The sequence below is a fragment of the Lutjanus erythropterus genome, chromosome 19 (genome assembly GCF_056507025.1).
Source record: "Lutjanus erythropterus isolate fLutEry1 chromosome 19, fLutEry1.hap2, whole genome shotgun sequence".
NCBI lineage: Eukaryota > Metazoa > Chordata > Actinopteri > Lutjaniformes > Lutjanidae > Lutjanus > Lutjanus erythropterus.
In genome coordinates this window covers 14,011,263-14,023,278 of record NC_139335.1, presented here as the reverse complement: position 1 = coordinate 14,023,278, position 12,016 = coordinate 14,011,263, and the positions used below count along the sequence as shown (strand labels likewise).

Here is a 12,016-nt window from a genome sequence, read left to right as displayed (position 1 = left end):
CGCATTTACGGAGACATGTAGCTTTATTGTAAGGGATCTCCACATGCACTACAATTAGCCTTAAAGGGAAAGTTCAGATCATTTGAAGTGGGGTTGTATGAGGTGCTTATCAGTGTTCAGTGTGTTGCCTACAGTATACGGAGGTCACTCAGTTTAAGTTTATGCTATATTTAGAATATTTTCACCACTGTATCTTAACTTTAGACAGCCTTTCCTGACAGGAAAATGCTATTATGTAAGCCAAATATAGCTCTCTCCAAAGCGACCACACTCCTAAAAGGAGCAGTATGTAACAATTGGATGTCTAAAAATGAGTACTGCAGTCCAATTGAGTGAGTTTGACAGTAGACGGTATATTAAATGTGTTGAAATCAGGAGCACAAGATGGGCATTGTAATCCGACAATGATGAGTCCTGCACTGCAAGCTGATCAGCTGTTTATAACTGTTTATTGTCTGTCGCTGTAATGTTAAATCTGTTATCCTGAAAATGGCTCAGAGGGCAAACTTCAAAGGAGAAAAACGCGGCTGTAGTGTTATTGTCAGAGAAGGAAGCATTTCACCTTGGCACGTTTCCTTAATTTCTGATGATGCATCATGGTTATTTTATTATTTATTACAGTAAATATATTACAGATTTCTCCTTCAAGGGAAAACAGTAATTTTACCTTACAGAACTGGAGTTTTTGGTGTTTTCGTGCTCCTCAAAACAGCGAGCGTACCATTATCTACTGTAGGAGATACATGACTATCGATAAGTACCTCATACAACCCCACTTGAGTAGTCAGAGCTATTCCTTTTTGTGGTATTTATCACCTTTTTAACTGTAAACTGCACCTTTAATTAATTATTATGTAGGTGTGAAAATAGCATGAAGTCCTCAGATCAAGAAATATAAGGGAAAATGAATAAATGGGCATAAAGAGAGCTGAAGGCTATGCAGCTGTGGTGATGGTGAGCGCATGCTGTGATGGTGGATCAGGGTGAATAGCAGGATTTTCTGGGTAAAAGGAGTCCTCTGGAGCCGTCATCTGTCTGTCTGCCCATACATCTGTCTGCCTGTCTGCTGCTCGACCCGGCGCTTAGGTGCTCGTTTCTCTCTCTCTTTCTCTCGCTGAGCTTCTCTGACGCTGGCTGTTTGCTCCACAGGGGGACGAGTTAAAACCTGGAAGAGGAGGTGGTTCATCCTCACAGACAACTGTCTGTACTACTTTGAGTACACCACAGTGAGTACAGCTTCGCTTCTCACTCGCTCTGTACCTGGTGTTGTGTGTGTGCAGCGCTCTGACTTTTTGCACTTTTTATGTTTGTCCAGGACAAAGAGCCAAGAGGAATCATCCCACTGGAGAACCTGAGCATCAAGGAGGTGGAAGATAAGAAGCCTGTAAGCACAGCTCCCTCTACTGGTTCATTCTGTTATTACACTCAGTTAGAACAGGGCTGAGATTGGGAATTTAGTCTGACAACTAGGATTGTTTCTGCAGAATTTCCACAGCTTTGATAGTCAAGGATTAAATCCATCAAATCAGACTAACTGTGCTGTAATTTACAACTGTGTTGATGAAACCGATGAGTTTTATTCAGTAAAAAATTGAATGAGCAAATGAATGAGAGAGTCAAGCATAGGGCTGCAACTAACAATTGTTTTAATGGTAGTTTTCTCATTTTATCAGTTGGTTGTTTCATCTATAAAATGTCAGAAAAAGGTGAAAAAATATCAATCAGTGATTCCCAAAAACCAAGATTTCCCTCCTTGAAAGTCATGTTTTGACTGCAACCTAAAGACATTCAGTCTACTGTCATAGCAGGGTAAAAAAAAATCAGAAAATAGAAGGAGGAGAAGGAATCAAGAATTTTGCCTTTTTTTCTTTTATCAGATTATTATGTTTAAGGCATTTAGGGCTATAACAAATAGTTTAAAGCTTTGTTCATAATGTTAATTGTTAATGTTGATGACAGTTATTGGTAATGCTCCACAATTTTTACTTTTTTACCCTTTTTTTCTGTATTTTTGTACACTTCCAGATAAAGCATAGGATTGTTTCAGACCCATGTGATGAAATAGTCTATTTCAATCCATATTTGCTAGACTTCAGCCGTTTAAAAGCAACATTTTCACTGTGGAAAAATACTATTAATGTGGTGTTCTAGCAGCAGTCTTTCTTTTGATGTCATAAAATATGATGACAGGGATTTACAGCTTCTTTTGAAAACCTCAAATGTTAAAAAAAATTGACATTTTGTACAACCCTAAAGGCGACACTTAATTTACTCCTGATCTCCATCCACCTCACTTTTGCAGAACTGCTTTGAGCTTTTCATTCCTGACAACAAAGACCAGGTGATAAAAGCGTGCAAAACGGAGGCTGACGGACGTGTCGTGGAGGGGAACCACACCTTCTACCGTATCTCTGCCCCCACCGCTGAGGAGAAAGACGAATGGATGAACAGCATCAAGTACGCATTTATTCCCTCCCTTATTAAAGGGACAGTACACCGGGTGTGTCTGTACGGAAGGCTCATTGCTGCAATTCTGGGGTTTTCAAAGTCACTCCTTTGTATTACTCTACATCTTGCTTCAATTTGGGGGATGATCATGCTCAAGTTTTGGAACTGCAGCTCCCATAGTTTTGGGCCTTTGGGCGATGTAAACAGGAAGTGTTGTCATGCTGTGCTGTCACTAAGTCCATTAGCTGTGCTTTTTTTGGGCTATTTTTGTTTACATTTGGACAAATTGGCACCATTACAAGTATTGGTACTTGATACCTTTAAGGTATCAACCAAAATAACTCAGTACAAAGTAGTGTTAAAAGCTCTTCAGTCAAACTGGAGAGTATGACTTTGTATGACTTTATTTGCAGCCAGCCACCACAAACATTCTTCGGTTTAATGTGTGATTGGCCGACTTCAGCAGCCTTTAGTGTGGTGAACCCATGTATGTATAAATCACTGAATTGCTGAAAACATGCTGAATGTCAGGGGATCTCCAGTGTCGCATCTTTTTCTATGATTTCTAAGCAGATTTATGCACATTTATTTTTGAAGGGCCTCGTACACAGTGATATCCTCAGACAGTGTCAAGTCATTCTCAATCTGTAATTATGTTTTATGAAGGGTTGGGCGATATAGTTGAAAAATGTATAATGATAAAATGTTTTATTTCAGTCAGTAATGATAATTATTGATAAATAGTAATGACCCATTTTTAATAAAAGACCAGGAGAAAGAAAGTTAAATTGTACCACTTTATTTATCAAGACGCACAGGTGATATATTTAATAGATGATTTGAAAAAGAAACTTCCATACTGGCAAGCTGACTTTTTTTTCAGTTTCATTGCACACAGTATCTTCACCTCATGTCTCTCCCTCCAGACAGACAGACAGTGAAAGAAGGTGGATTTCACAGTTAGCTGCCGGTTTTTACTGTTTTTCACCAAAATCCTTGGATGTTTTCAGTCTGAGCAGATTGTTTTTTAAAATTTTCATGGTTTTCCCACAGTTCCACAAACTGTTTCCTGATGCAGTTGCGGATCACTGTAGTGTACAGTAAATGAGGTCTTCTTGTGATCAGCACAGTGTAAAACATCTTCTGGTTATTGTAGGCAAAGTGTAAAAATGTAGGGGAAACGTAGAAATGCTTGTTATGCTGAGCAGATCCTCTTGGTATGTGAACAATCCCAAGAAATGGTTAAACTGCAGGGTTGGCTTTGCAAATGTTATTTTAACAGTCTCATTTTTTTATCACACACTTCCACATCTAAATTCTAAGAATGTGAAATAAAAACTGGAAAATTGAGCCCTACTTAAATGCAAATGCACCATGTCTGTCGTCACAGTACTGTGTGAGAGCAGCAATTTGCACACTTAAGTCATTATCCTTCTTTCACTGACATTTTCCTCTGCATGTGCTCCTACAGAGCCGCCATCAGCAGGGACCCCTTTTACGAGATGCTGGCGGCGAGGAAGAAGAAGGTGTCATCCATGAAGAGGCACTAGAGCTGCTCAGCGCTCACGATGTTGCACTTGACAGAGCAGGGGGTCCGGGGTATCTGCTTGCCCTGTTTGGGCCGGTGCAGAGGCCACGGTTGAGGTCTTCCTCAGACCTCTCCAGGGGGATTTCTCTAGGATACAAACTAGCTCTGGCTTTTGGACTCTACGGGCTAGAAAAACAGGAAGCATGCTGGGGTTTCTAGATAAGCGTCAGGGCCAAAGCCTCCTCTAACCTCCCGTCTGAATGTCTCTCTTTCTCTCTCAGCTTTGTATGTGCTCTCTGTCTATGAGGCTGAATGGGAATCATGCTGTTTAACTCAGCAAAATATCCTTTGAAGATGCTTTAAAAAAAATTCCCATATACATTGCACACATACACAACATGCATACACTCATGCAGCGCCCCGTAGCACACATTGTTTAAACTCAGCAGGTCTGACCGAGTGTGGCACCCCAACCAAAATATCCTGAAAGAAAAGTGAAGACCTTTTCTGACGTGCTTTAATATGTTAGGGTAATACGTGTCTATTTTTACAGCTTTTACTGTCGATTCCTCAAGTCTTTTTTTGTTTGTTTGCTTTTGTATAAAAAACAGAAACTGCAGGGTGGGTGGGTGTGGGAGGGAGGGAGGGAGGGAGGGTTTAAGTTGCCAACTGTTAGTGATTTTATAGAAAAAAAAAAAAGAAAACAAAAACTTCTCTGTTTAAAAAAGAAAAAAAAAAAAACGTTGCCACTCAGGAGATTGTTATGATGTTCTGAAACTTTCCATGTTGCAGTTGACGTGGATCCTGTTCACAACACGACAGCCATGTGAGGAATGAAAGCCTCATCTGTGTCCCAGACCGAACCTTTTTTTTTTTTTTTTTTTTTTTTTTTTTTGTAAATGTGAAGCGGCAGTGTGGGGGGGACGTCAAACTGTTGCTTGTCTGGACAGGGTCTCACTGTTCATTTCCTGAAGGTCCTAGGGATGTGTCCTGGGGATTAGTGTGACGAGTGTTTATCACCCTGGGCTTCTTTTTGAGGTCTCAGGTTGTCTGGAAACTACAACTGGTGGCCCCTTATTTTACCAGCCCCAATTCCAAAAAAGTTGAAATGTTGTGAAAATCATAGATTAAAAACAGAACAAAATGTTCGGAAATACTTTTCACCTTGTATTCAGTTGAATACTGTAGAAAGACGAGATAATTAATGTTCAAGCTGTTAAACTTTGTTTTTTTGTAAATATGTGTTAAGCACAAAATATGCCAACAGACCCCAGACTGTTGAGCACCTAAAGTCATTTATCAAGCCAGAATAAAACCTTAACATTTAGTGTCTTCAGCACTTAATGAGTTAAGTTGTTAAAACAAAATGTGATGTATCACAGTGGTAAACATGCCGCTGTCCTGACTTTTTTGCAACATGTTGCTTGCATCAAATTCAGAATTAGTATATATTTACAAAAAACAATTAAGCTGATCAGTTTGAACAGTAAATATCTTGACGTTGTATTCAACTGAAAATAAATCAAAAGGCTTTTGCAGATCATTGCATTCTGTTTTGATTTACGTTCTACACAACGTCCCAGATGTTTTTTGAATCAGGTTTGTAATTTTCTCTTCACGTGGATTTTTCACCAACACAAGACCACTTTCTCTTGCTGTATCATACAAAAAAGCAATTTAATTGTTAGTCACTTTTCCTGCTGAACAGTGCCTGGCGCTCTAGATGAAATGTGATGAAGAAAAGCTGCTGGTTAGCGACAGTAAATTCACAGTTTTCTTCTCCTGCTCGAACATTTACTCTTTATTTTCCGCCTTTAATATATGTTTTCTTTGTAGAGGGTTACCTATTTAATGGTAAAACAAATCACATGTCATTTCAGCCTTCAGCTCAGCGTCACTGATCGTTGTACAATACTGTGTACTTCAGGTTGCTTATGTATAAGAAATAATATATGACATTTTGTTGTAGAGGCTTTAAAGTGGCACAAACAAAGCAAGCTATACCTGGAAAAGAGTGGGTTGTCCCCCCGTCTCAGGACCCAAAGTGTGATGTGAAACAAGGCAAAGCTACTATGAGGAATGCACTGCAGTCAAGCAAAAGATGGAGGGGCAGGATGGCTGCTGGTCACACTGAGGCAGTGACGTCTCATCTTGTCAAATAGCAAAAACTGCGTTGAGGTACAGTTTTGCAAATGCAGTCTGAGTTGTGCATCAAGAGGTTGTCTTTTCTACTCTTGTCTACAGTCGTCTGTCTTCTCTTCATCTGTGCCTGCTCGTCATTATCCTCGCTCCTCACTCCCTGCCTCTTCCGTTTCTCTTCCTCTCTGCTCACTAATCCTAGAGAAATAAGGAAACATGCAAAACAATCATAATTCCAGACAGTATTGGTTTATTTATCAAAGTTGTACATACTTAAATGTATAGTGGGTATTTTGTCTTCATTTTTGTTTCTTATTAGTTGTGCCATTTTTCTTTTGTTATTCTGTTCAATAATGTTTGATTTGAGGTTTCTATCATTACCATTTAATCAAGCTGAAATAAAGACGAATTTGTCACAACGCTGGCTCTGAGTGTCTTTTACAACAGACCAGTTTCAGGGGAGGCTCGGTGAATGGATGTGACAAAACTTTGTCATTCATTTTTACACTCGTTATCAAAAGGAGATCACATAGAAGAGGTTAAAGAGGTTAAAAAGATTGTATCGATACGAGCCCTGGACATTAATACATGATTTTAAACAGACCTTTTTTTATGTATTTGGTGTAGTGTAAAGTTACAACAGCAATATTAGGCTGTCATCACCCAAATGTGGAGTGTCTTTTTCCAAGCTTTGTCTGAAGGTAAGGCCACAGTTGCAGACTTTGAAAACTTTTTTTTTTTTTTTTTTACACAGCTGCATATGAACGAATCAGTTGGCTGATTATCTGACATTTTGACTGTTTTGGTCAAAGCCCAAGGTGCAATGTTACAAGGAAGCAGCATGTCCCTATTTACTGCATGTGTACTTTGTAAAGTTAGCTCTAGGTAATAAACATCACAGATAAAGCAAAGGCAAGTCTAAACAGATGGATCCTGAGCTGCTTTTTTTAAGGTCTTGACAGATCGCAAAAGCCAAAGGAATTGAGATCCAAAGTGTAGGAGCTAAATCTTCATCTGGACCAAGGAACTACTGAGAAACCCTGATCAGAGGACCTGGAGGAGTCCTGCTGGTATTATGTGGCTGCAGTAAATCCTGACATAATGCAGCTGAATGACGTTGCTTCTGACCTCCTGTACTCCACTCTCTCTGAAATACCAGTCACTTTCTGAAATCTGCAGCATGAAGCATTAATGAATAAAAATCCATATAAAGCATTGTGGTGCTTGATAAGAAAACCGTGTATATTAGTTTATAATATGCATAAAATATACATATCATTACTTTGTCTTTTAATAGTGGCATTATGTATATATCAGTCATTCTGCTCTCTTGTCATTGATAAATCCACAGCGGTACTGTGAACATCATGTGTCAGTGATAAAATATCTCCAGCAGGTGGCAGTATGCGATAAGACTGTTAAGGCATACAGCTGCAAGCAAGGAAGGAAATCATGTGATTTTATGTTGCTCATCAATTTCAGCTGAATGACAGTCTTGCCAAATCAGGCACTAATTAAATTATGGGTTAACTGAGGCCAGCCTGCCGAATGAATGTCCATGAATACTGAACACTGCTTCCACTTGAGGGCAGCCTTGAAATTGAAGCTCTGTTATGACAAAGCACACAACTTTCAAAGTTTGCATTACCACAACCACATTTATCCTCAATAAAAAACCCCCAATCTCCTGTTACTGTTTAAATCCAGACTTTATTTACAGCTTCATAACATTTCATATCTTTTCACGAGCTTGCTTTTAAAGTATTTATGGCCCAAATGTCAGGGCAGCAGGGAAAGGTCGATATTTACAAGTGAATATGTATCATATTAAATGATGCCTGGAAAAGCAATCAATAGAAATGACTTTTTCTCAATGGAACGGGCATTCAGGAAACAGCAGGGCATGTGTGGAGTTATCTGCAGGAAGACTCCAACGCAGTGTGCACATGCATCTTTGGAATCCTGTTAATGACTACTGAGCTTTTATCAGATATTATGGGTCACATTTAATTACTTTATTAGAAATAAATTATCTTATTATCTCACCTTGTGCAGATCTGTACTTCTACTGTTATCCTGATGTGGGAAAGAGTACTCAAGAAACAAAAAAAAAAAAACACACTGAGAAACACAAAAATTCTCATTTCATGCCATTTCACTTTACTCAAAAACTGTTTTCAGTCCAAGATTTAAAGGGAGAGTTCAGGGTTTTTTTTTTAAAGTGGGGTTGTATGAGGTTGTGATGGCCAAGGCCACACAAATGGACAGTTGAGGGTAAAACCACGCACACACTCACCTCACTTCTTTGTTCAATGCATATGTTAGTTTAATTTGCAGCCAGCCACACCCCAAACAATTCAGGTCCACACTACAGTTTATCTGAGTTATAATTTCTTTATTTTACTTTAGCTTTACACTGTTTAAATGGAGTGCACACGTTTTCACACTGTAAGGTTAAATTTAGTAATTTTCTGTTGTATTAATCATTTTTCTTTGTCGTCTTTTGAGTTACCATGCTGGTGGGGGTGGTTTCCTCCTGGACAGGCGAAAGGTGTGGCAGGGGTGCAACCTGTTAAATCCTGTGGCCAGCTCATCAGGTCATACCATCTCCAGCCATGTCAGAGGGGGGGTTTGGGTTTAGTTAGTTTTTTCTGTGTATTAGTTTTAGTAGATACCCATTTTGTTTTCCCCTTTTGTGTTAGTTGGTTTGGCCAAGCCAGTATATATGTTCCCTCATGGTTCATTTTGTTAGGTCAGTTTGTTCAGTTAACACCTTGTTTTGTTGCTGTCATTTTGAGTCCAGTTATATTCTGTTGACCTCTTTTATAGGCCTAGTTATTAAGTTCTTGGTTTGGATTGTTTGGAATTTTGGGGGATAAATAAATACCCTCTTTTTTTCAACAAATTCCTGTTCTCCTCTTTGCCTCACTGCTTGGTCCCTGGCAGAGGTATTTATCCGTAGTCTGTGTGTTATCTACAGTAGATGGCAGTCAGCATGCCCTTGCACACAATACCTCAGAATCCAGAGATTGTTTTGCCTGGATATTTCAATTTATGACCCATATGATGAAATCCATGAGGGATTCTGTTTAGTCATGGCATTGTAAAATGTCTGGATATCTTATCTCCAGTTTGGGAGATTCAGAATATGGAGTTAAGATATTTTTCCGGTATGACTATGCCTTATTTTGAATGCCACACACATGCTTCATGCTTCATATAGTGATGATATGCTACACATTAGGTCAAATTCTTGCCAAACACTGAGTCCAGATATTTAAATATTTGGTTTGAAGGCATATTTGGTTATTCTGTTTAATAGGTATGCAACATTGGATGTATCTGGACACAGTATACTATATGAGGCATTTGCTGGCGTGGTATTTGACCTGGTTTAAAGCATGCTAAAAAAATTCTCCAAATATGCTGCAGATACATTACAGATTCTTCCAAGTATTAAAGAGGTATATCTGGATTCTGGGGTATTTCAACCATCTAAAAAATCATCATCAGCCTGAGTGTAGACTATATTAAGAATATTTTCACCACCACTGTTATATAAACCAAATACTGCCCTCTCCAAAGCCACCAGGCTCCTTTGGCAAAACCAGTAATTTTACCTCACAGAGCATGGGATCTGCTCGGCTACTGCTGCCTTGATCGGTTAATTTCTCTGTTTTTTTGTGACTGTGGTGAATCTGAATTAATTGTCTAAAACAGCGAGGTCCCAAATTAACACAAACAAACTGAATGATCGAGACACCTGTTGTCAAACAGCTGCTGTGTTCTGTGAGATAAAACTTTTGAGATATCTTTGAGATATTTGGCTTAGCGGTTTCCCATCAGAAAAGTCTGACTGACTGCGAGGTAAAGTGGTGAAAATATTCTGAACATATAGCGTGCAATTACACTGACTCTTTAGGCCTTTCTTTGCTGGTGCTGTCCACAGAATTATGCAAGGCAAGTTTATGATGCTACATTCAGAAACAAGGCAATCCAGAGTGCTTAGAAATAAATTCAAAATAAGACATCAGGAAAATGTTAAAACTGCATTTAAAAGACCATAAAAACAAAAGGTGAAAGCAAGCAGATAAATAGTTAAAACAATAAGAGACTGCATTTAAAAGTCAATAAAAATACATAGTTACGGATTACATTAACAAGAAATTATGTATATTTTATTGATAGCAAAGACTCAAATAAATATAATCCCGTTCAGTAACCACTTATGACTCACTTGAAGTATAAAGTGGTGTATTTCCTTATTCTCTCATCATTTTTTTGTGCTTGGGATAGTTCACCAACCCCAAATGCCGCTATTTATATCCTGGGAATGAGATTCAGCAATCAACTGATGCATTTCTGAACAGCTCAGACAAATCCCGCTGATTCTACCTTGAAATGGCCTGAGGTATTAATGAAACCTGTTCCACAGGTGGGGAGCATAAATACTAAAAACCTGTGCCAGATGACCAGAGGGGTGCTTCATAACATAAATCAGACATGTTTTTATTGCATTGCAGCTCAGAGTGTGCGACCAACATCTATTCTTGGTAATACAGTAACTACTGGTAAGGATCTCATACAAACCCATCCAAAAAAAATCCAATCTATCCCTTTGACTTTATATTTTCTATCAAGTCATGAGCTGCCTGCACAAATTTCCTGAAAAACACAAACCTGCTTTTCAGAAGCCTGTCTTTCAAAGCAGGTTTGGGAAACATTTTAACTACAAAGCAAACTTTTAGTAAAAACAAATCAGCTCCAGTCCCAGTTGAACATTCACAGTAAATGCTAAATTGTACTGACACATACATAGCAGTAGTTTCAGAGTTGCAGAGCCCCATGGGTAATGTTGAGCAGGTAGCATTGAGTACATTGACAAACTAAAACCTTCAACAGTTCTGTCTGGGGGTTTAAACACTTCTGAATACCTGGGTTTTTCAAGTTGGGACGTGTTTATCTGAGCTGCAAAAGGAAGAAAAAAACAGAGAGAATTGGTTTCAAAAGCCCTTTGATCTAAGAAAGATTACAATGTGTTTGTTTTTCAGTAAAACCAAATTATACCCAAAATTCAAGGCTAAATGAAAAGGTAGTTATTTGTACGATATTTTCCTCTGGGCCATAGCCTGCAGCAGAAACAATTTGTTCCAGATGTGAATTGAAAAAAAGCATAATGCAATTGCAACAAGATTTCTGCATGTGTGCATTCTGATATTAAATGAATAGCAAAAAACAAAGCGGATTGTAAATTGCCTGTAATTATTTATGCACAGCTGCAGTGAAACAATATTTTGCGCCTGTATTTTGCTGTGAAACAGGATGATAATGACGTTTTTGAGAATTACAGAGCAGGGCCAAGGAGGTGACCGTGACTGATGGGAAATGAGAGGCACGTTGCCACGGCAAGAGAGAGAAGAAAAAAAAAAAAGCTGAGAAAAAAAAGTTTGAGAATGTGTGGTAGTGGTTGTGCAGCAGCAACAGCAGCAGCAGGGAAGTCTTTGTTTTTCACCATCTGCACTGCTCTTCACTTCTCGTATTTCTCACTAAGCAGACACATGAAAAGACGGTGCACCCGTAAGTCTTGTCTGTGAGGTTGAGGTTTGTGTGCGTGAGAAGGGGAACATGATACACTGTACAGTAGGAGGGAAGGTCTCATCACGCTTCACCCAAAATGAATTAAGAGGGAACAATAGGTGGAGGGTACATGGGCTGTACTGTACCGAAAGGAGATCCTTGGACAAACTGTACCAAGACAGAGTCACCGGGGTCAATTATTCTCCTGAAGAAACAGAGGTGGCAAAAGTACACGCATTCTTTACTCAAGAAGTACATTACCTGTTTAAAAAAAGTCCCTGGTAAAAATAAAAGCACTGATTCTGTTTATTCAAGTAAAAGTAA

The 12,016-nt window shown here is 38.9% G+C and overlaps 1 protein-coding gene across 4 annotated transcripts in view; it reads left to right on the top strand.

The window, feature by feature from the left end:
* cyth1a (cytohesin 1a) overlaps positions 1-4,974 on the top strand; it is a 59,703-nt gene extending 54,729 nt beyond the window's left edge. For 3 of the 4 annotated variants that reach the window (XM_084743344.1, XM_084743343.1, XM_084743345.1), the window contains exons 10-13: positions 1,148-1,226; positions 1,316-1,384; positions 2,303-2,457; positions 3,920-4,974. In XM_084743344.1, the coding sequence (XP_084599470.1) occupies positions 1,148-1,226; positions 1,316-1,384; positions 2,303-2,457; positions 3,920-3,998 (382 nt within the window). In that variant the 3' untranslated portion in view covers positions 3,999-4,974. The remainder of the gene's footprint in view (positions 1-1,147; positions 1,227-1,315; positions 1,385-2,302; positions 2,458-3,919) is intronic. The other variant, XM_084743342.1, reaches the window with a different exon arrangement.
* The last annotated feature ends 7,042 nt before the right edge of the window (positions 4,975-12,016 follow it).